The 25142-nt window shown below is 35.8% G+C and overlaps 1 protein-coding gene across 1 annotated transcript; it reads left to right on the plus strand.

Moving 5' to 3' along the window:
• Window positions 1–12493: 12493 nt before the first annotated feature.
• Window positions 12494–15381, plus strand: LOC136217172 (probable protein phosphatase 2C 49). The gene is made up of 4 exons (XM_066003758.1): window positions 12494–12856; window positions 13708–13905; window positions 14003–14238; window positions 14482–15381. The coding sequence occupies exons 1-4, from the start codon at window positions 12677–12679 to the stop codon at window positions 15050–15052; spliced, it is 1185 nt and encodes a 394-aa protein (XP_065859830.1). The 5' UTR covers window positions 12494–12676; the 3' UTR covers window positions 15053–15381.
• The last annotated feature ends 9761 nt before the right edge of the window (window positions 15382–25142 follow it).

Here is a 25142-nt window from a genome sequence, read left to right on the forward strand (position 1 = left end):
TAAAAATATTAGTCGATAATGTTTAACTTAAAATATTAAGTTAAATATTTTAACTTATCAAAATAAGTGGTTTTTAACTTAATTAACTAATTTAAGTGAGGGAGAAACAACCGTTATCAAACACACTTCAAATAAGTGCTTAATATTTTAATTTAAGTGATTAAGTTAGTTATCAAATAAGGTCTAAATATCAACTTAATTTTTAAGTTGGTAAATTTTGATAAAATGATTCAAATTTTATAATTTTTTATATTAAAATTAATTATATTAAGATAAAATCAAGTAATAATTAAATTATATGTCAAATCAATTCATTCAAATTTTTATTATGAAACATTTTACTAAAAAATACTACTGTATTATGGTACTTTTTTTCTATTCGATATCTTTTAGAGATGAATACGTACTTTTCAAAAAAAAAAGCAGTGCATTAAATAGATCTTATTTATGAAACTTTTTTTGTTATCTTCTTTCTTATCCTTCGTGGGAAAGGAAAACCCCATTTTTTTATAAGTTTTCTTAATCGGCATAATATATTATTTTAATTAAATAGAAAACAATTTTTTTTATGTGAGGTAATGAAAGATGATAGAGAATTTCGGACAATATATTTTCTGCAATAAATGGTAATATATTTTTGTGATGAATTACTTTTTTTTATACCCAACCAATCATATTTTTGTTTTACACACATAAACATAATTTGTGAGTGTTTTGTAACATAAAAATAAAAATTAAAAGACTTAATATATCTTTTTTAAAACACACGCATACCACATACAACTTAGGTGTCGTTTGATTCGCGGAATGAAATGAAATAACTATTACAATTAACTAGAATAGCAAAGAATGAAATAGAGATTTCTTAAGAATAACTATTCATATGTTTGGTTGGTAGAATAAGATATAATGGAATAGATAAAAAATTTTATTCAAAAGACAACATTACACTAAAGTGTGAAAAACATTTTAATGTTAAAAACACGAAAATCTGAAAAATGTGTTTATAACTTTTTTTTCATATTTTTGTGTTTTTGACAAGACCTTTTTACGTTTTTTCGTGTTTTTCAAGTTTTCTTGTTTCTTGTAATTTTCGCGTTTTGTCATGTTTTTATGTTATTCATGTTATTGTATTTTTTTTGCATTTTTTTTCATTTTTTCACATTTTTATGTTTTTTTAAAAAAAAAAAATTTGCGCACAATGCGCGTACATTAAAGAAGAAAGAAAAATCCCCACCAGACTCGGGTGTGATTCAAACCCATAACCTCCCTAATCATAGGTAAGCTCTCAACCACTAGGCTAAGAGTTTCACCACACACACATTTTCATGTTTTAGCTTTTCGGTTTTTTCCTTTTTCATATTTTGTTACTTTTTCGTGTTATTCACGTATTTTCATGTTTTTCCGTATTTTTTCACGTTTTTCGTGTTTTGTTTGCGTTTATCGCATTTTTGTTTTTAGCATTTTCGCGTTTTCGAGTTTTTCGTATTTTTTCATGTTTTTGTATATTTCGTGGTTTGTCACTTTTTCGTGTTATTCATGTTTTGTGTTTTTTCGTGTGTTTTTTTTTTTTGCGTTATTCATGTTTGTTCACGTTTTCATACTTTTTTTCATATTCTCATGTTTTGTAAGGTTTTCACATTTTTCATATTTTTTACATTTTTTAATGTTTTCCCCCCATTTTCCATTTTTTACGGTTTTTATGATATAATTTATGAATTTGCCAAAATTTATAGGATTTGAGAAATTGACCAGAGAGAAAATTGAGAATTTAATGGAGTGTAATTTTATAAATTATAAAAATATAATATTAGAAATAACTATTCATTGGATAAATTGAAGAATAATTATTCCATAAAAATAAGAAATATGGATTCGATAAAATAGTTATTCCATAAAAAAAATTGAACCAAAATGAAAATAGATATTTTTTTTAAAAAAAAAATAGCTATTTTACTTTTTCTTTATTTCACGGAACCAAACAAACCCTTAATTCTTTGCAAGTAATTGACCATATTTTAAATAAATTAAGAAAACTATCAACATATTTGAAAATTCACAAATTAAATTAATAAGTGATTTTGGTATTTGTTGTTGTTGAATGAAGGGGATATGAAGCACAATGTAAGAAATATGTGGCTATGAGTGCATGATTTGATGTTGTAAAATCGAAGCATCGGGCTGTCATTTGACCATAATTGGGCACGCCATTTTTAAATATATTTATACTCATTTTTATTGGAGGAGCAACCAACCCTTCTCCAATTTGTCAAAACACCCACTCTCCATTCCAAAAATATTTTCATTTTTGTAATCATATTATATTATCAATTTCATTTTCATTTTCTCTTCATAATCATATTCATGTGTGCCACAAATATTTAATTGCACAAACAAAATTATATATAATTCTTAAATATTCAAAGTTTTAATAGCTTTTTAATGGACAGTAAATTTTTTTGACTTTTTTTTTTTTTACGAAATATTTCATTTTAAAGCTTACCATAAAAAGTTATTTGTGTTTATAAGACATATTTCGAATTTAACATTATTCTAATATTTATAATATCATTTGATGGAAGAATAAAGTTTTTTTACTTTTAATAAATTATTATTTAGTTATTTAAGTTATTTTTATTAAATTTTTATATTAATTTTTTTAATTTTTTAATTTATTGATTAATTTAAATCATATATATTAGACATTTTACATAATATAGATATTTTATCACAATTTTACTAAAACTAATAGATTTTGATAAATAAAAGTTTAGGTAAAGGTAGATCTACCCACTCTCAAGATCAGGAAAAATACAGAGGGGAATCGAACCTCAAACCTCACAAGCAGAGATTCAACTCTTTATTACTTGGACCAACCCTTATTGGCACTAAAATTAATAGATAACAACAAAATCAGCGGCTATCAAGTTAACAGGTATTAATAATTTATTTTTACCTTGTTATAAAATTTGTATGGAATCCGAAAGTGGGTGTAATTTGTTTTAAACCAAATAAGCATAAACCACATTATATATATGTACAGTCAAGTAATTGTGTCCAGGGCTACAAAGTGCAAATAAAATCCAAGCTATAAAATTGATTGAAAAAGAAATGATTGTGGCTTAAAAAGGAAATAACAAACAGTTTAAGGATTTTTTTTTGTAGGAAACCTAACTATATTACAACTTGGATAGTATGTGATGGAGATTTGGGCCCGAATAATATCACAACAGTGAGCAGATAAGAAGTTTGTGAAATAGTTATTTAGATATGGATTGATTTTGAAAGCAAATACACGTCAACAACAGTAGTGTTTATATAGACCATGATGACCAAATGAATTATGGTCATCCACCGTTAGATCTATACTGATTAAATATAAGTTTTAGGATGTTTTGAATATCCATCCCATGTTTTTTATCAGCATAGATCTAACGGTGAATGATTACAATTCATTTGGTTATCAGGGTTCATGTGAACACTACTATATATGTGAATGTGAAAGAGGAGCTCCCACCTTTTTCTTTGCAATTACTACTTTGACCAACATACCCATTTATCCCCTAATTTTTTTAGAGTAAAATATACCCATTAACAAGTTTTATCCCTAATTGATCATGTCTAAAATATTTAGTGTATTATTAATAAAATTATAAAAATTCTGTTAAAATATTAAAAATTAAATCGGCTATATATAAGTTAATCACAATTTTTTTTTTGTCAAACTGTCTAAAATATTTAATGTGTTATTAATATAGTTACAAAAACTCAACAAAAAATGTACGAAACTGTTTCAATTTATCGAAATATATCGACAGTCATGATATAGATATTGAGATCTTATTTGAGACGTATAAGGAGAATGATGAGGAAGAGGAGGATGCCAAATGAGGAGGAGGATGAGGTATAAGAAGTGGAAAGACATGATGCGGAGGTAGAGGGCGAGGAGGAGAAAAGAGAAGGGAGAAGATATTTAAAAAGAATAAAGGTGTAAGTGAGGAAGCATAAGCAAATATTGAAGAAGATAAAAGGGTAAGGATGCGAAGTCATATGCTTAAGTTGAAGTCGGAGGTTAATGCGGAGGTTGTGCTAGAGTTGTTGGAAAAAATGGCAGGGTTGAAAGAGAAGCATAAGAGAGAAATGACAGTGAGGGAGGTGCATAGGAGAGAGAGATTGCATTGTTGATAGAGGAGCATAAAAGAGATGTGGCGGAGATGGTAGAAAAGATGAGGGGAGAATGAATGGAAGAGCGGAGGGAAGAAACTATAGAAGAAGAAAATCCTCAACACGAGGTGTATCAAATCGACAATCACACTGAAATGCAACAAAAACTCCCATGATTGTATATGAGTTAAACTATTTACTAATATGACTTAAACCATTTTAACAGGATGATACCTCAGAGCAACAAATGAATCTGTATAGTGATGATACAACAAAATCCATAGTTGTGCTTGAGGTATGTTAAATATTAGCTATGACTAGACATGTTCATGGGCTGGACCGGGCCTAAACGGGCGTGTCACATAATTGCTTTGTCCAAGCCCAACTTAGCCCATACTATATTTACATCGGGTTCGGGCTGGACTGGACCAAGCTAAAAGAACTAATTCCCAAGCCCAACCCGGCCCGACCCAACTAATCTTTGAATTTTTTTAAATTAAAATTAAACTAAAAAATTATACTATAAATATAAATAATAAAATACAATGAACTAAACTTTAGAGGATTACTCCAATAAAAATCAATTAATGCAATCCTAAATAAAAAAAAAGGCTTAATAGGCACCCAACCCCCTAAACTTGTAACTTTTTTTCATCTGACCCCATCAACTTAGGGAACAACCTCTCAACCCCCTCAACTCTCCAAAAATATCACATACAACCCCTTACACCCCTATGTTCGGTCAAAATATTGACCCGTGTAGAAAATGTGCTTCACTGTTGACCACACCAATGCCACATGTCATTTTTTATTAAAATTTTCCATTGAGACCCCTGCTCGGCGAGCAAGCCCATTTGTGCTTGGCGAGCAACTACCAGAGATGGATTTCGATCAGAATTCTTATACCAGAATGGAAAATTTTAATAAAAAAGTGACACGTGACATTTGTGTGGTCAACAGTCAAACACGTTTTCTACACGGGTCAATATTTTGACCGAACATAGGGGTGTAAGGGGCTGTATGTGATGTTTTTGGAGAGTTGAGGGGGTTGAGAGGTTGTCCCCTAAGTTGAGGGGGCCAGATAAAAAAAAGTTACAAGTTTAGGGGGCAGGGTACCTATTAAGCCTAAAAAAATACTAATTTGATAGTAATAAATAAAACAGTACCAAAAAAATATGAGGATTACTCCAATAAAAATCAATTAACGCAATCCTAAATAAAAAAAAGGGAACAGTACAAAAATAAACCTTGTGATTACACCTGTTTTCGATTGCAGCCTTGTGGTTTAAAAGTTTATAAAATGGTACATTGAGGTTCATTCCGTTAGCAAACACATACCAAATTGACTAACGGTGTTAAAAGTCAAAAGTAAAAAAAGTTAATTTAGTCCTTGTATTTTATTTATTTTATAAATTAACCTCCTTATTATCTAATTATCACAAACAAACTCTAAAATAAAAAATAAAAATCAATTACACCATCTCTATCCTCTCTTCTCTCTTTTATTGTTTTCATTCTTCCTCTCTTCTCTCTTCTCTTTCCTCTTTGTTAATTTCTCTCCCTAAAATGAATTAAATTACTCTTTCAAATTAAATCAACAAACCGAAGCAAGAATGATAACATTTCATTTGATGATTCCTACCTCAGCTATGAACTTGTATGAAAGTCCAATCTACTGCTGAAAATAGTAGGAAAAAAATCGATCATGTCCTGCTCTTATTCTAATCCGTACAACCACGTCTCTCGCCGTAATCATCATTCATCCATTAAAAACACAATCAAAACCATGTATATCCAGCACACAATCATCAAAGGAGATACACCGGAGCAAAATCCAATCAGGATAAGAATCAAATCGCTAACAGAACATAGGTACAACCCAAGATCCAAAAGCAAATAAATTGGTTGATGTTGTTCTAATTCAGAATAAGAAATAAAAGCAGTGACAAATAAACTCACTTTGCTTAATTAGGCAGCTACGGATCAAATAATCCAGGCGAGAGAAAACGATGATTTGAAGAAACTGGAAGACAATGTAGAATGGTAAGACTGATTTTGGGGGTCGAAATGCAATGTGTTAGGGCTAGACTTCCATCCGGTTAAATCGAGTATGGTTCTTAGGATGATTTTCCACATCATCTGCTACTTTTATTTTAGGTTAATAAATAAATAAACCAGACACAGGAGGAGATGGAGGGTGATGGCTGTGCCTTTCAACTTCCAAATAATGGAATTTCTGTATTTCCAGATATATACGGGTGATGGCTTTCAGCGCTTAGCAAATGAAATGTTATCATTCTTGCTTCGGTTTGTTGATTTAATTTGAAAGAGTAATTTAATTCATTTTAGGGAGAGAAATTAACAAAGATGAGAGAGAAGAGAGAAGAGAGGAAGAATGAAAAAAATAAAAGAGAGAAGAGAGGACAGAGATGGTGTAATTGATTTTTATTTTTTATTTTAGAGTTTGTTTGTGATAATTAGATAATAAGGAGGTTAATTTATAAAATAAATAAAATATAAGGACTAAATTAACTCTTTGAGGATAAATAAACGGGCTTGGGTCGGGTCAGACCTATTACGAAACATATACGTCCAAGCCCAGTCTTTGAAGAGCGGGCTTGGACGGGCTGGACGGGCCAATGGGCTTTTGAACAGGTCTAGCTATGACTTAAACTATTTTCTTTGATTATGTCTTCTTCTTTCTTCATCATCCACCTCATATATACTTAAAAATACATGGATAGGTCGTGCATTGGTTTCGAAAACACCTTTACGTTGAGATTGTTTCCAAGGGATATGTTGTTCTTCATATACAGTTTCTTCATTTGCATCATTATCATCATCATTGGGGTTATAATGACCCTAAATATCTTCTTCATATACCATTTCTCTGGGGTTAAAAAATAGATTCGAGTTAATATTATATAATCGGGGTCGGATGTGAGGTTAAAATCCGTGATATTTTTTCTGTTTGGCCGATGAGTGTCAACTTCAACTGTGGCATCACAACTTGATTGAATAACATTTTTTATCTTCATAGCTCGCGATAGTTGTGCATCTATTGTTCGTGGTTCAAAATTAACATATAGTGGAATAACATTGCTTGGATTCATCTGGTAGTACTCTATTAAGCATTCAACATCATTTGAATCAACAATCGGAACTACTATCTCAAGAACTTTGTTTGGACCATATGTAGTTTGCATAGTCAACGTACATCAAATGATGTTGAATCAACAGGTGCAGAAGTGTAGACTCTCTCTTGTAAAATTTAGAAGTTGATTTTTGTTGAAAGCCAAAGGAACTTCGATTCACCCTTCTCATATTTCATGGCTTTTTCCATGGTTGTCTATTGGTCATTCCAAATTATCACATACAAGAAATGGTCGGTCGACATACTGCTACTATTAAAAAACAAACACATTGTCAAACAATATTAAAGACAAGAACTCAAAAGAAATGTGTTTCACAGTTACATGGACCGCGAAGCAAATTATACAACTGCAAAGTCGCATTATCCGCAGTTTAGCTGAACCACGAACCCTTATTTTCTAATAATAGCTTCACAGTTTACGATTCTGTGAAGCAAAATCGTAGACCGCAAAGCGAACGGGTAACATCAAAACTCCAAATATTAATCGATATAGGTGCAAACTAACTTCAAATATGCAAAACTAACCCGTCTAAAGGGATTTATGTATATAAAATCAACATAATACTTATATGAAGAGCTTGGATCTTGGATTGATGTTGAAATTGAAGGATTGACAATGATTAAAAGAAGAAAGGAAGAAAGAAAGGAAGAAATGACTAAGTTTGTTATATATATATATATATATATATATATGAATGATATTTTGGAAAAGTCTATATTGAAATAGTCTAGATATATAATGAGTGGTGTAATATGTATAAATATGTAAATGAGCTTCACAATTGGGTCAGTTTTGTAATTTATCTTAAAAAATTATGTTAAAGGGTAGTAATTGTTTGATTAGTCATTTTAGGCAGCTTAATTATGCGATCATTAAATTGAATAGAAATTTAACTACCAAACAACTAGTGGTATTATTTGATCGGTCAAAAACAGTTGAAGGAACACGCCTACTTGGGTTGACTTTTATTTCAGTCAACGACATATTTTGATCTGTCCAATTTGTTACTATTATTAGTATATTTATGAAAAATGAAAAGAAAATTTTATTAGTTTTACTTGGTAGATCTATTGAGGGGGGTGGAGGTTGTGCATTTTGTTTTAGATGTTGAAATCAAAATTGAATTTTGAAATAAGTTAATATAAATATCAATTAAATATCAAATCGCTTAAATTAGATCTCGAATTCGAGTCCTAACGCAAGTAAAAAGTTTTAATTGGGAGATGATCCACCTAAAGTGTATCTAATGATCCTCGAACCGAGAAATCAGATAAACTATATAAAAAATAAGATAATATAAATAATTTATTATTAGTATTTGATTGATTTGGAAACTGAAATTAATTTTAAATTTTATTTCTTAAAAAAGAATAATAATAGTATAAAATTGTATACATATAATAAAAAGATGTAAATAATTAATATTATAAATTAATAGCTATAGTAAAGTTAATTAATGAAAAATAATGATGAAATAATTGAGTAAGAGGGGATAAGCTGAAATTGATTAATCCATGATTCTCAAACTCTAGAAAACAATATTCTTATTTTGACTTTTGGCTTAAAAAAAAAAAAAGTCCAACCAAACACCCTTTGCATATAAAAAGAAAATGTCATCTTTTTTAATTATCATGTGGGTAATTATGTTTTAATTAACTTCTTTGTTGACATTGTGTGATCTATATTGACTTAAATAGCTCGAGGGGTCTATTTGTCCCTAAAAATTATAAATTTTAGGTAAGTTTTGTACTTATATAAAATAGTAGAAAAACTCTTATTAATATAATGTAATTGCAAAATAAACAGAGCTACAATATACTTTTGAACCTTTTCGTTGGAAGGAAAATTAGACGGATGAAATGTCGAGGCCTATCATGAAATAATTTTGTTAAGACAGAATTTGTCCGTTACAGAATAATTATTTTACAGAATACAATAACAACGTTGGTTGAGCTCTATCGTGTAAAGAGAAATTATCACCAGAACTCGACAAGAATTATAGAAAAAACAAGAAAGAATTTACAAAGAATACGTCTTTATTTTATCTTTGCGTGTAAGATAGAAGAAAAAGAAGCCTTTCAAATAGGCATATTATGGAAGAGTGGAAAAAATATCTCGAATTAATTCGCAAAATTAATCATGCAATTAATTTTATTTACTGGTAGTTATGCTTTGCATAATCACTAACAGTTTCAAAATTCTTTATTATGATAGTTGAGAAATAAATGATTACGAATCAAGCCAAAAGAAGGGAGGCCTGAGAGGGCCCAATTCTGTATGGCATGCACACCGTCCACAACGTGCGGCTGCGTCTCCAAGCTTATTTGGATTTGATCTGCACCCCTCTACGCGTGACAGAGCCTTCTAATTTGTTATTAGTTAATACCTTATAAAAAGACATTAGCTTATACACTTTTTGCACCTCTCATGAGAAATGAGTGTAAGATTGGTTTTATTTTCCTCAATAATATCATGTCAAGTGACTTACGTTAAGCACCAATTTCTCATTCATTATTTATCTATTTTGTTATAACATACTATCAGAAAGATCTCATGGGGTAGAACATAATGACACATTCCTTGTTATTCAAAACTTCATCTTTCTATTACATATTTAAGCCTCAATTTTATAAATGATCATAATATAAAATGCCAAATTTTCCAAGAATCTCGCACATGAATGAAATAGAAAGCAAAAATAATTCGATGTGGTTATAAACACTTTACAATCAATAATTCGATGTGACTAGTAGGCTTGATGTCCTTGAACTATTGTGTCATTTGTCTAAACAATGATATACCTCACACAAACACTAACATAACAGAATTTTAGTTCTTATGGTTATGTTCATTATGGTCGTGAACATCTCCTAGTTCTATAAGAGTGTGAGAGAACTAAAACCTATTAGTCTCCTTTGAAGCGACCTCACTTCACTCTCACGTAAGTGATTAGTTTTGCTCAGACTTTTGGCGCACAAAAATAATTAAAAGCATAGCTCAACATAATTTTTATATCACTGTTTACATCGCATAAATGGGCAAGAGATTGACCCCTGCATTAATGTCACAATACCTATGCAATTAGGTTGTTACTTTGAACCCATATCTTGGAATCTCGAGTTAATAAAGTTGGATTTTCTTGATTATCACAATGTACACAACTTGTTGGCACATTCTTTGGCCATTTTAAAATATCTCCTTAGAATTTTGTAGCCACTGAGATTCTTCTCCGGTTTTATCTAGGGCTATAAATGCGGTTGGAAGGTTCCAATCTTAAGCTGTCTGTGTTCAATTTTAGCATATTCTGGGTGCTTCCTCACAAACTGAATTTATCGAGTTGCTGTTGCCGAAGCTGAGCTTGAAGAGCTTGTTCTCTCCACTCTTGCTACTTTCTTTGCTATTGCTTCTGTTGAATGTAAGAGGGATGAAAGGCGAGTACAGTCTCTTGATCCTCTACACCTGCCCGACTTGGGCATTTAGCTACGAGAATAACTCAGCCCCTTTGATCCCGTAACCACTAGATTCTTTCAAGGGCTTGTCTTAGAGATAGCTGCAGGTTCTGAAATGCAGACTCCTGTGGTCAGATGAAGGGATTCGAAAGACATTATGGATAGGGGGGAGGGTCAATTTTTCTATTGATCGAGAAAGCTTGGGCGGGCCCCTAACCATTAGCATATTCTAAGATTCAGATGACTAATTGGTTGGCTTGGACGAGGTAGTCTATTTCTCTTTATTGGCAGGTCTGTGATTAAGTTTAGCAATGGATTCCCAGCTAATCACATTCTTATGAACTCTGATTCTAATTATTTCGACTCTAGCCTTTGGGATAGCAAATTGGTCTTGAAATAATATTTTATTTCTCCATTCCCACAAGATCGAGGTAGTAGTTAGGAAAGTTGTTCGCCAACCTGCTGTGTTAAATTTTCCATCATTCGAAGCAAAGAACTCCTCAAACCAAGTTTCTCCATTCATTGCAAAAAAAAAAACCCATTCCAGTATTTGGCAGGTATAATCAATTTCCAAGTCTCCGAGCTTACCTTACAATTCCGGAGCGCGTGGGTCAATGCTTCCTCCGATTGATTACATATGGTGCAAGTGCCATGATTGACTAAATTTCGTCTCTGTCTTTCTTTATTGGTCAGGAGCCTTCTGTGTAGACAAATGTAGCCAAAAAATTTAAGGCGTTGAGGGACCCTACTACTTCTACATAGTTTGAAACTTGTTGATATTAATACTAACATTGTCTTCGCTCACCAAAGTGTTTTAAGCTGTCTTATAAGAAAAGATGCCTATGGGAGAGGACACCCATCTAGGCATATCTCGGATTCCGGCGTCCCTTTTGGTCAGAATACACCACAACCTCTATAGCACTGATTCTTCTAGGGGTTGATTGAAAATATTAAAGGCGCCACTAGTTACTTTCGTCAATAAAGTTAGCCACTGTCTAACTCGATATTTCTTCATTAATTAGATTTATCGATTCTCTGTAGAAGTTGTCGAACATGTAGTGCAAGCTTTTCCATAGATGATATATAAAAGTTTAAAATAATAATATTAAAGACAAAGTGTAGAAATAAATATTTCTATTGGAACTAAAAATAAAATTATGAATTGATTTTTTTTACTGTAAATAAATTAAAAAGAAAAAAAAAAGAAATTGAAGTAAAAAATAAAATAAAGTAAGTAATAAGTAGGAGATGACCTTAAACACCAAAGCAAACAGCTCCTTGACTCATACATCACTAACGTACAAAAACAAAACCAAGTGGTCATCAGCAAAATCACAGAAACGGAAAGATATTTAAATAATATTGACGTGGGCTGAAATCATTTATATTCCCGAACTACCCATCATAAATAATTTAAATCCATCAATATCCCAACTGTTTTTCCATAGAAGTCAACGTAACAACTCATCGGGGAAGGTAGAAGAAGGAGGAATGGGTCATTATACAATGCTACGCATTACATTACGCACCCCTTCGCATGGACCCAAAGGGCAAAGAAAGAAATGTCACGCGCGTCCACCTAATATAACTTACACGTTTCGGTCAACCTTGCGTGCTGCTTTGAAATCCTATGACAGATGATCTGACACGTGTGCTTATTTACCTGAAGTAACCGGTTACAGGTCAGACTAATTATAATAATATTAAGTAGAAGTAGAAGGCTCCGACCTCAGAATTTGATCGCTTCAACTAAAGAAAAAATTCAGAGGAAAGAAAAGCAAACGAAAACGCAAGAAAACACACCGGAGAAAGAGGAAAATATCGGAGAAGTTCTTCTTTGAGTTTGAGAGATTTCAATTTCTTGAGGAGAGAAAATTTGTTTGTTTGTTTGTTTATAGTAAATGAAATATGGTGGCCGAAGTTGAGGTCGTGTGTCAGCAGAGCGTAGCTGCTTTGGATGTTCCATTCTTTGCTAAAGGAACCGGAGTTCGCGAGATTGAAGATGTCGTTGCCATTTCTCCTAGAAAGTTAAATCAACTTTCTGTTTCCGATTCTTTGCCTGCCGATTTGTCTACTTCTCAAGTTCTGGTGTGTTTTTCTTCCTTGATTTCTCTTGATGATTTTGTCATGCTTTGCTCTTTAGTTTTTGCTTCCTGAATTTTGTTTGGGGTTGTAAAGTTTATTTTACATTTACTTTGTTGAAGTTGAGAGTTTTCGACTACTGCGTGATTATATCTGGTGCTTAGATGTGGAATTGGGTTTTTCTTTTAGATCGAATTTTGTGTTTTATGGGAGAAATGAAGTATGAGTTCGAATTCGTTTTTGTTCTACACTATTCAACTGTGTTTTCTTTTGAATTGATGGATTGAAGGTCACGGATCTATTAATCAGCAAAAAGTGTAATTCCAATTGTATTGGGTTATTCTCCGATAAGGATGTTGGTTGTTCCGGTTGAGAAAAATCTTCATATGTATAGTGACCTATATCTTCTTGGTTTTATAGCTATGAGATGAGTTAATCTTACATATGATTTTGGCATATAATTTCTCTGCCTATATGAACTCAGGCTTCTCATCTAAAGTTTCTATGATTTTTCTAGTTTATTGATCTTTTGATTTATAGTAAGTGGTTTTTTCTAGGTTGTGATTGATACAACTCAAGCTTCGCATCTAAAGTTTCTATAATTTTCTATTTTTAGTAATCTTTTGTTTTATATTAGGCAGTTTCATTTCATCTAAACTTGTTATTGAAACAACTTATAATTAGACATATTCAGGTCGGGTTTGTGGTCTTTGCAAAACTATAGACTAAGATGTTATCTATGAGGTGGACAAAATGAAAAGCAAAGGTGTTCTAATTATTTAGCTTGCGTTTAACTAATGCCTCTACTTTCTATTTTGAGAGAAACTTATGATCATCCATTGACACCTCTTTTGTAGGATATTAAATCTCCAGACAAAATTTCAGATCTTTCTCTTGAGCCTGCAGTCTTGCAATTTGTTCCCAGCATTCGTTCTGGAAGTTTTGCTGACATTGGGCCAAGAAGATATATGGAAGATGAGCACATAAGAATAGATGATCTGTCTACATACCTTGGTTCACTTTTCAAGTTCCCCAAGCCAAGTGCTTTTTATGGGGTAATTATCTTTTTTTATCCCTATAATTGTATCTGTTATCAAATTCTATAATATTTTTTGGCAGTGTAATTTATATGGATTTGGGATATATTTGCAGGTTTTTGATGGTCATGGAGGACCTGAGGCAGCAGCTTATATAAGGAAAAATGCAATGAGACTCTTTTTTGAAGATGCTAATTTTCCACAAACGTATGAAGTCGATAATATTTTCTTGGAAGAGGTTGAGAACTCTCTTCGGAAAGCATTTCTTCTGGCTGACTTAGCTTTGGCAGATGATTGCAGTGTGAGCAGTTCTTCTGGGACAACTGCACTTACTGCCTTTGTATTTGGAAGGTAATTAACTCTGTTGTACTTTGAGTATGTTACATTGATCTCATTAAACCTATAGTTTATCTACACACATGACTATGTTGTTGAGCAGAAGACCTTATCACCCACAAATTAGGCTATCAGAACAATTATTTTAGTGAACCGACTTTGTGAACATTGGTCTTACATAGCTTTTGCGTTTTTAATTCTTTTGTTTAAGCATGATTATGTGATGTCCTCAGTATCCTAACAATGTTCTCATTCCAGATTATTGATGGTGGCCAATGCTGGTGATTGCCGAGCAGTACTATCTCGTAAAGGAGAGGCAATAGATATGTCTCAAGACCATAGGCCTGTTTATCCATCAGAACGAAAACGTGTTGAGGAATTGGGTGGTTACATTGACGACGGATATCTGAATGGTGTTTTATCAGTTTCTCGAGCTCTCGGGGACTGGGACATGAAAAACCCTCGCGGGGCTCCTTCACCTCTCATCGCAGATCCAGAATTCAGGCAGATGGTTCTAACAGAGGACGACGAGTTTCTCATAATTGGTTGTGACGGGATTTGGGATGTCATGTCAAGTCAGCACGCAGTCAGTCTTGTTCGTCGCGGGTTGCGTAGACATGATGACCCTGAACAATGTGCCAGGGACCTAGTCATGGAGGCATTGCGACGCAATACATTCGACAACCTCACCGTGATCATCATATGCTTCTCTTCTCTTGACCACCGAGATACATCACCACCTCGGCAACGGAGACAGAGGTGTTGTAGCCTCTCAGCAGAGGCCTTGTGTAGCTTGAGGAACTTGTTGGATGGCGGTGCGAACCGCTGAATATACATAGATTGTTAAATAAGTTCTCTTCTGGGAATATAACCTGTTTCTGGCTGCTTCAGTTGGTGGAAAAAAGCAGCTAGCATTTTTGTTGGTGCCTGATTTTACAAACAGCACGGTTCTGAGTTGGGCTGGTTGTAAATAACTGATGGGTAGATGGTGGTGTTGGTCATAGAGGTTCAGATGTTGTATTGTGATATATTATCGGCTGGAGATTGGTTTACTATTATTAACTGTCTTGTATTACTGCCCATTTGACGCATTTCATTTTCTATTATTCTGTATTATGTACATACAATTAGAAATAAAGTCTCTTAATTTTTATATCATCTATTGCCTTACATTTTAAGCTAGTTCATAGCCCTATGCATTTTCAAGGAACTTGTTCTTTCAAGAACATTCCTTATTTGTTGGAATAATACTATTCTTGCCTAGTTGCCCATAAATTGGATAGAATCCTGTCATTAGAGTATTATAGGAGTATGTGGTTTTAGAAAGTTGTAGATAAGTTGGTTGTTTGGTGGAATACCAAATTCGCAGTGGACTTTTGGCAGTTTTTGGGGGCAGAGCGGAAATGGGAATCCAAATCAATACCAAATGTGGCCGAATTATTTGACCAGAAAAAACACTTCATTCAAAACGGGTTACGTGGCTTTTCAATTTTGTCCATGAACTTCAAAAGAATCAAAAACCAAATATAAAATCATTTAAACTTCGTTATTTATACATAAAAATAAAAGATTTCAAGATTATTGTGGACCACTGCAAAATAGAAATATCAAAAAATTAGTGTGGCAAAAGTTAGAGCGGTTTAGTGCTACAATCACATTTTTCAATTTTTCAAATTATTATATTTCCAACTTTAAGCAATTACTTTCTCTTCAATTTTCCAAATTATTATTTTTCGAACCTTAAGCAATTACATTCTCTCTAACCGAACAATATCAAGATAATTTTAAAACCAAATTAAAAGAATCAAAATTATCGAAAATATAACTGGGATAACGTATAAACATATCTCTAATCGTTTAGAGCCAAAAGCAGAGACGAAGCTAGAGAAGGGTGGCCGACCTTCCAGCCCCATCGGAAAACCCACATTTAATTTTTTGAAGTAGTATTTAATTTTTTTTACACGGTTTAGCCCCCTCGACGTTTAGGTCTTGATTCTGACACTGTCAGGAGCAACTTAAAATGGTGCAACTTTACCCAAACGTTAGCCGCCAAGAACAATTTTACTTCTAACGTTGACAAGTTGAATCAATTCTAAACATTATTATAAAACACATATATATTATCTTTATTATGTACCAATTGCATATTAGTTGGTTCTAATTTTTTTTATACTTTTTTTGTGATTTAATAATAGAATGAAGATTAATATTCATAAATTCGGCGAAATATTTAATTTTTTTTGTCTAACTCGTACAAAAAACAGTATATTTTTTAATTTTTTTACGTCTACTTATATGTTTGTGATCTGTTACTAATGAGCGATAAAATGACGCATCATGACCGAGAAAACAGTTTGATGTATTATTTCTCAAATTGACTCAACTTCTCAAGTTATGGATAAAATTGCTCCTGACAGTCAACTTTAGGGTAAAATTGCATCATTTTAGAGGTTAAAGGTAATTGTTCATACGTGTAAATGTTAGAGGTATTTTTACACCTTATCTATCAAGATTTGGTAGTTTTTTATTTGTTTATAATTCTGTTTATTCTTTCTTCCTTTATGGATGTGTTATCATGTTTTTCTTCACTGAAAAACATAAAAGTTTTATCTATTATCATAAAGTCATTCCTAAAAAAAAAAAAAAAAAAACTATGAAGTTGATTCTTGATAGATGATGGAGTATGTTCTTACCGTTGTGTCAAAAAAAAGTTTCAAATATTGGGTATTATTGCTCTATCATGATCTATGACATTGAAGATGAAGACTCAAATTTCTCTAATGTACTTATGGATTGTACTTTTTAATTACTTATATCGAAATATACTTTTTTTTCGGTGAATGAAACAATTATCCTTCTTAAAAAAAATTTCTATCAGCCCTACATTGAAGGAGTAGTTAGGGTTATGTTAGTAAATTTTATATGCAATTTTGAAATTTAAGGATTTAAAGAAAAATAAGCCAAAGTTAAAAGCTACGAGTATAATTTATCCCATTTTTTACTAGAAGAATTGAGGCAGTCGCACTCTAGGAGACCTTGGGGATGAGGTAAACTTTATAATAATTTATCCCATTTAATTTGGATAAATTTATTGGGAGATTTGATAGAATTGAAGCTGAAGAGATCCAATTGTACAATCAGAGGCAATTTGTTGTGATAGAAGACATCACTATTTTCAAGTTCGAGACCCAAAAGGTTGTGAAGAACTGGCAACTTTTTTTTTTTATGTGTTGCAGTTGGGCCCATTCTATTGGAGCTTCCACTAATGTTAATTTTGGGCTTGCATTTGGATATAAATATGCCCTTACTCCCATTTTTGTCATTGCATCCAATTTTTTCGTTAGTTCGAACTTTGCAGCTAAGTATGATACAGTAAAACCACTATATAGGAATACTCTATATAAGAATAACCTTCAATTTGTTATAAAAAATTTCGGTCCCAACTTGGGTCGGTTATAAATAAGAATAACCTCCCAAATGTTAATTGTTATACATAATCCAAGTCCCACCTTTAGAAACTATACCTCTATATAGGAATAATTATGTAAATAATGTATATATGTATTAAGGATTTAAACAAAATTTATTAAAAAATTTAAAAATTATTGAGATTAAATATGAGTTGGCACACAAATTCCAACTTTAACTATAAATTCTTACCATTTTCCCATAAAACTCTTTTCTTTATGTATTGGAAACTAAACTCAAAACTCTTCCAATTCTTTAGGTATTGGAAATAAAACTCGTAGACTTGATATGCTAAACATTAAATTTATAAACTTTAAGTGTTGATTTTTTTTTTTGGGTACCAAACTCTATATAAGAATAACCTCCCAATTGTTATACAAATTGTCCGGTCCCAAACGTATTCCTATATAGAGGTTTTACTGTATTAGGATCATGGAGGCGAGCATAATTCAATGGATCAACCGGTTGAACATGGATACTGCAACTCAATTAAATGAAGCTTTGCAGTCCAAGCTGAAGAAGAACCTGGGATCCTAGATGCTGCTAAATCTCATGGAAATTCTATAGATGTTACAAAGACAAGCTCACTAGCCATATATTACAACAACCACAAGGGCTTGATTGGATGAAGGGTAGGGAAGGATTAATACAGGAAGGGTAGAGAAGGATAGGGAAAGGTAGGGAAAGGTAAGAAAAAGGAAGGAAGGTTAATTTCTAACCCTTCCAAACCCACCAAATTGGAGGGTTCAAAATTGGATGCAATTTGTTAAAAAGAAACCCTTCAAAACCCCTCCAAACCCTTACCCTCCTAATTTTTTTGTGTTCCAAACATGGGTTTGTAGAAACCCTTACTAACCCTTCCTCCTCCCAAACAAGGGTTTCTATCAACCCTTACTAACCCTTCCCTTACTAACCCTTCCTCCTCCCAAACAAGGGTTTGGCAAGTGATCGTACTGATGGATTAAGGGGTTCTAGATCGGAAGATAATGCAAAATCATTTGAGAAAACTGCTTCCTAAGATGAGGTTAGGATAGCTATTGAGCGGATAGTAATCCCTAAAGGGGAACTGCGGAGTTCAGGAGGATTCACTAGCAGTACCGTCTAGAGTTCAGAAGGCTTGATGACACAATGAGTCTGCTTATTCAAGCTGCATGGCAATGTTACTCCAAAAGAAGACTAAAGAGCAGCATTGAACACTAGTTGGACTAATCATTCTATGTTGGCAGCTTAGTCCCTAACTTTGTACATTCTTAGAGTCAAGAATGTTATAAAAGGACGTGTATTGTCACGATTATTAGAGTAATTAAGAGGAATTGTTTAGTGATGCGGACATCCTCGCTAGAACCGGCGGACCCTAGGCGCATCGGATCCTAGACGCATCCTGGCGGATCCAAGGGGGAAGCACTAGAGTTGGCGGATCACTGGGGCGTACGAGAGGTGGATCCTCAAGCTATTCCTGGGCGGATTGTCAGGTTTACTTCCTCCCGAAGGAATTCACCAACAACCCTGACACTATGTACCTGTACCTTTGTACTGATTGTCGGGGCGTATTACCTATTTTACCCTTTTGTTGTTAACCTTATTGTAACCCTAGTAGGGGTAGTCCTTGTCATTTTCTTATCTTTAGGGGATGTATTTAAACCCCCATTTTGTAAGGATGAGGTAACTTTTATCAATAAAAAATCATTCTCTTTGAGAACTTAAAGTTTATACCTTGTTTATTGGGATTCACTCCTTCTAGTTTAGCTAGAGAAGAACCTCTTTGTTGGTTTACGATTAAAACCTTCATTTACCGCTTTCTATCTGTATCAGTTGGTATCAGAGCCGATCGTTTCCTGACCCGAAACTTCTTTTGGCAATGGTTCAACCCCGACAACCGCAAGATTCCATGGAGACCAGTGACCGGAGATATGAGGAGCTGAGGGAGCACCTCGCGGAGCAGATCCAAACCAGCCATGAGCGGCAGAGGCAAACCGACCAACGGTTCCTGGAGCTAGCCACCTCCCTAGAAAACTTCAAACTGGAGGTTCTGGCTCTAATCCGACTAACCGTGGGAGGATCGACCCAGAGAAAGGAAGGAGTCCTTGAGCAACAACTTCCACAAATGGGTCCTAGGGATCCTGAGGTAAGAAGACCCAACTATGTCCTTGTGCATAATGCTGATAGTGATAGTGATGACTTTGAGGGTATTGGGGATGATGATACCGTTAGAACTACGAGGGATGTTGGGCCTGTTTACAACCGACGTGTGGATGTTGCTAGAGTGTACCCAGGTCTAGGAAACTTTGATAGAGATGATGCCTTTAAGCTAAAAATAGACTTACCATCTTTTGGAGGCGAACTAGATATAGAGGGGTTCTTAGACTGGTTATCAGAAGTTGAACGTTTCTTTGAGTATGCTGGGATTCCTGATGAGAGGAAAGTGAGGCTGGTGGCGTATCGCTTGAAGGGTGGCGCATCAGTTTGGTGGGATCAGATGAGGGAAGAAAGAAGAAGAGGGGGCAGAGATCCGATTAGATCTTGGCTACGGATGAAGGCGATGTTGAGGGAGCGGTTCTTACCGCCGGATTATGAGCAGTATATTTACAGCTCCTATAGGGGATGCTCTCAAGGGGACCCGAAGTGTCCATGAATATACCTCAGAGTTCTTGAGGCTTTCGGCAAGGGCCAACTTGTCAGAAACTGAAAGCCAAAAGACCTCTAGGTATCTAGAAGGGTTGAGATACAATATCCAGGATCGTATTGGCACACAGATGGTGGTTCGGGTACAAGATGCCAGGAATTTAGCCCTCAAGGCTGAATCCCAACTAACCGGGAGATCCAGGAGATCCGCCACTGCTGAGTGTACGCCTGGAGGAGGAGGCAATATGAAGTCCTATGACAAAGGCAAACAGGTGGCGAATGCCAGTGGGGCCAAGTTCAGCAACGCTGGAAGAGGATCTGGAGGAGATACCAGACCTTACAAGGAGGTACCCATACCACCTAAGAACAACAACCCATACGCCAGGCCCACCCCTTTTAAATGTTTCAGGTGCAATGAGCCAGGCCATAGGTCCAACGAGTGTCCTAGGCGGAAGAGCGCCAACATGGTGGAAAGATATGAAGATGATTATGAAGAGGGGGATGAAGTGTTTTGTGAACCCTTAGGGGAATACGAAGACGAGGCGGATGAGGAAAGACACGCCATTCATGTGATACGGCGATTATTAGTCTCCAGCCGGGTAGATGGCAATCAGAGGCACCAACTATTCAGGACTCGCTGTCTTGTGAACAGTGGGCGATGCAACGTAATAATTGATAGTGGTAGCCAGGAGAACATTGTGAGCAGCAGCGCCGTTCGGAAATTCAGGTTGTTGGCGGAGGCGCATCCTGACCCCTACAGAGTTGGATGCATCAAGGATGTGGGTGAACTCAGAGTGACCCAGAAGTGTAAGGTCCCTATTAAGATCGGTGAATATAGGGATGAAGTCTATTGTGACGTGGTCGATATGGATGCCTGCCACCTATTATTGGGCAGACCATGGCAATTTGATAACGACGCCATCCATGCCGGAAGAAGGAACACTTACAGATTTATGAAGGATGGGGTGAAGTTTGTACTTACGCCAATGATGAGAGAACCAAAGGCCGATGAAAAGTCTACCTTGGTGGTCTGCCCCACACACAAATCGTTTGTTAGCGAATGTAAGGAGAGCCAGATGGTGTATGTTGTAATGGTGAAGGCGAATCACGAATCATCCCAAAGGGACGAAAGGGAGATGCCGAATGAAGTGACCCGCCTACTTGGCGAATATCAAGATCTGTTCCCTGAAGGGCTGCGAAGTGGGTTACCACCTTTGAGGGACATCCAACATCATATCGATCTTGTGCCCGGGGCTAGTTTACCAAGCCTCCCCCATTATCGAATGAGTCCAAAGGAAAATGACATCATGAGGCAGAAAGTGGAAGAGCTCATTGAGATGGGATACGTTAGAGAAAGCATGAGTCTTTGCGCCGTTCCAGCTTTACTTACACCTAAGAAGGATGGGTCTTGGCGGATGTGTGTTGACAGCAGAGCCATTAACAAGATCACCATTAAGTATAAGTTCCCAATCCCAAGGTTGGATGATATGCTGGATCAGCTTGGCGGATCCAAAGTCTTCTCCAAGATTGACCTCAGGAGTGGCTATCATCAAATACGGGTTCGGGTTGGGGATGAGTGGAAGACTGCTTTCAAGACCAGAGATGGATTGTATGAGTGGTTAGTAATGCCATTCGGGATGACTAATGCCCCCAGTACATTTATGAGGCTGATGAATCAAGTGTTCCGCCCGGTAATTGGCAACTTTGTAGTTGTGTATTTTGATGATATTCTGATTCATAGCTAGACCTTGGCGGAACATGTGGAGCACTTGCGGACAGTATTTGACCTGTTAAGGAAACACCAGCTATACGCCAACACTAAGAAATGTGATTTTTTCATGGGGAGCCTGGTTTTCCTTGGGTTCGTGGTCAGTGGCGATGGAGTCCAAGTTGATGGGGAGAAGGTAAGAGCTATCCGAGAATGGCCTACTCCGAGGAACGTGGGGGACATCAGGAGTTTTTATGGGCTAGCAACCTTTTATCGGCGATTCATTAAAAACTTCAGTTCCATAGTCGCCCCGTTGACGGAATGTTTGAAGAAGGGAAGGGGATTCGAATGGGCGGATGCTCAAGGAGAGAGCTTCGCCCTGATCAAGGAAAAGTTGAGTACCGCGCATGTACTGGCGTATCCCAACTTTGATAAACTGTTCGAGGTGGAGTGCGATGCTAGTGGAGTTGGGATTGGTGGTGTCTTGATGCAAGAAAAGAGGCCCATTGCATATTTAAGTGAGAAGCTCTGTGAAGCACAGCAAAAGTGGGCAACGTATGATCAAGAATTTTATGCTGTAGTTAGGGCGTTGAAAGTGTGGGAACATTACTTGGTGGGGAAAGAATTCATCCTCTACACTAACCACCAAGCTCTCAAGTATCTGGGTAGTCAAAAGCAACTTCGAAGCTCCATGCATGCCCGGTGGTCCGCCTTCATAGATAAGTTCCCCTATAAACTTATCCATAAAGTCGGAAAACAGAACAAGGTGGCGGACGCCTTGAGTCGAAGGGTGTCACTAATAAAGACAGTAAATCTGGAGGTCGATTGTTTTGAACACATCCGAGGAGAATACCTGGCGGACCCTGACTTTGGTAGTATCTGGGAAAAGTGTCGGCACCAGCATAGGGATGGGGCGTATCACTTGATGGATGATTATCTCATGAGGGGCAACCAACTTTGTTTATCATGCACTTCCATCCGCGAGAAGGTTGTTCGTGATGTCCATGGCGGATCTCTGGGAGGGCATTTTGGGTGGGACAAGACATACGAAGCAGTGAGTTCCCGATATTTCTGGCCTAAGATGAGGAGAGATGTTACCTACCTAGTAGAGCGATGCTATATTTGCCAGACCGCCAAGGGACACACTACAAATGCGGGCTTGCAGCTACCCCTACCCGTACCAGGAACCATATGGGAGGACCTATCCATGGATTTTGTCCTAGGGTTACCCAGAACTCAGTTAGGCATAGATTCCATCTTGATCGTTGTTGATCGGTTTTCAAAGATGGCCCACTTCATACCCTACCGCAAGACTAACGATGCTTCAGCGACTGCCAAGTTATTCTTCAAAGAGATTGTCAGACTACATGGCATACCTAAGAGCATTGTCTCGGATCGTGATACGAAGTTCCTCAGTCACTTCTGGCGGACGTTGTGGGCTCTGTTTGATACGTCTCTGAAGTTTAGCACCACCGCCCACCCTCAAACAGACGGACAGACAGAGGTTGTCAATAGAACTTTGGAAAACTTACTACGCAGCAAGTGTAAGGATAAGCCCATGATGTGGGATGTGATTCTAGCCCAAGCTGAGTTCGCCTACAATGACTCTGTACATTCGGGAACCGGTAAGTCCCCATTTGAGGTGGTATACACAAAGACCCCGAATCACATCTTTGATATAGCCCATCTTCCTAAAGGAAACGTGGCTGCCAACCAGCTGGCCAAGGATTATGTACAGATGCACCAAGAGGTGAAAGAGACTCTTGAGGGGAGAAACCAGAAATTAAAGGCGAAGGCGGATGAGCATCGCAGAGACCTACAGTTTGAAGTTGGGGATGAGGTTATGGTATATTTGGGCAAAGAGAGACTCGCCAACGCCCCAAGCAGCAAGCTTCGGCCCAGGAAATACGGGCCTTATAAAGTCACCAAGAAGGTCAATGCCAATGCTTATCATATCGCGCTGCCGAATTGGCTTGGTAAAATGTCACCAACTTTCAACGTCCGTGACCTTAGCCCGTGGAAGCCAGATGGTCCTTTGGAGCTTGACAAGAACACACCAGCGTCTAGCTCTTTCAAAGAAGGAGAGAATGATGCGGACATCCTCGCTAGAACCGGCGGACCTTAGGCGCATCGGATCCTAGACGCATCCTGGCGGATCCAAGGGGGAAGCACTAGAGTTGGCGGATCACTGGGGCGTACGAGAGGTGGATCCTCAAGCTATTTCTGGGCGGATCGTCAGGTTTACTTCCTCCCGAAGGAATTCACCAACAACCCTGACACTCCGTACATGTACCTTTGTACTGATTGTCGGGGCGTATTACCTATTTTACCCTTTTGTTGTTAACCTTATTGTAACCCTAGTAGGGGTAGTCCTTGTCCTTTTCTTATCTTTAGGGGGATGTATTTAAACCCCCATTTTGTAAGGATGAGGTAACTTTTATCAATAAAAAATCATTCTCTTTGAGAACCTAAGGTTTATACCTTGTTTATTGGGATTCACTCCTTCTAGTTTAGCTAAAGAAGAACCTCTTTGTTGGTTTACGATTAAAACTTTCATTTACCGCTTTCTATCTGTATCATTCAGGTGGTTAATTGTCTTACATTAAATTGTTAATTAGTTGTTTGATTGCTTTAAACAGATGTTATTTAGAAATATTTTACAACTCTAACATTTATATTATTTACAACTGTAGGAATTTGTAATTGCAGCGGTATCGGCAGTAGCAATTCTTATTTAGAGTCCTCTTTTGTATTGAAAAGTTACCAAATGAATATTAAATCAACTCTACTTCCTATCTCCTCCTTCCTCGTCTCTCTCTAATTCTCTGCCATTCTTTTCCTTATATCTCTGTTTCTCTCTTCTTTATTTTTATCTTTCCTAATTCCTACTGACAGAAATAGTAAATCCTGACAGAATCACTACTGATGCTGGAGTTCTTTCTGTCTTCGGTAGTTATGAAATATCTAATTGGGACTGACTGCTAGTTCCAAATATGTCATGTTAATGGAACATAATTTATGGTTTATTGGCAGCTCTGCGTTAGAGGGCTTGAGAAACAACTACTTTCTGTAATTTGAATCTTAAAATAGAGAGTTTTGGTACAAATTATAAGAAAAAAGA

This window comes from Euphorbia lathyris, chromosome 2 (assembly GCF_963576675.1).
Source record: "Euphorbia lathyris chromosome 2, ddEupLath1.1, whole genome shotgun sequence".
Lineage (NCBI taxonomy): Eukaryota > Viridiplantae > Streptophyta > Magnoliopsida > Malpighiales > Euphorbiaceae > Euphorbia > Euphorbia lathyris.

Excerpts from the sequence above, each read along its gene's own strand:
- LOC136217172 (XM_066003758.1), top strand. The coding sequence starts at position 12,677 with ATGGTGGCCGAAGTTGAGGTCGTGTGTCAGCAGAGCGTAGCTGCTTTG. Across the intron at positions 13,906-14,002 it reads AGCCAAGTGCTTTTTATGGG|GTTTTTGATGGTCATGGAGG; the intron begins GTAATTATCTTT and ends ATATATTTGCAG. Across the intron at positions 14,239-14,481 it reads ACTGCCTTTGTATTTGGAAG|ATTATTGATGGTGGCCAATG; the intron begins GTAATTAACTCT and ends TTCTCATTCCAG.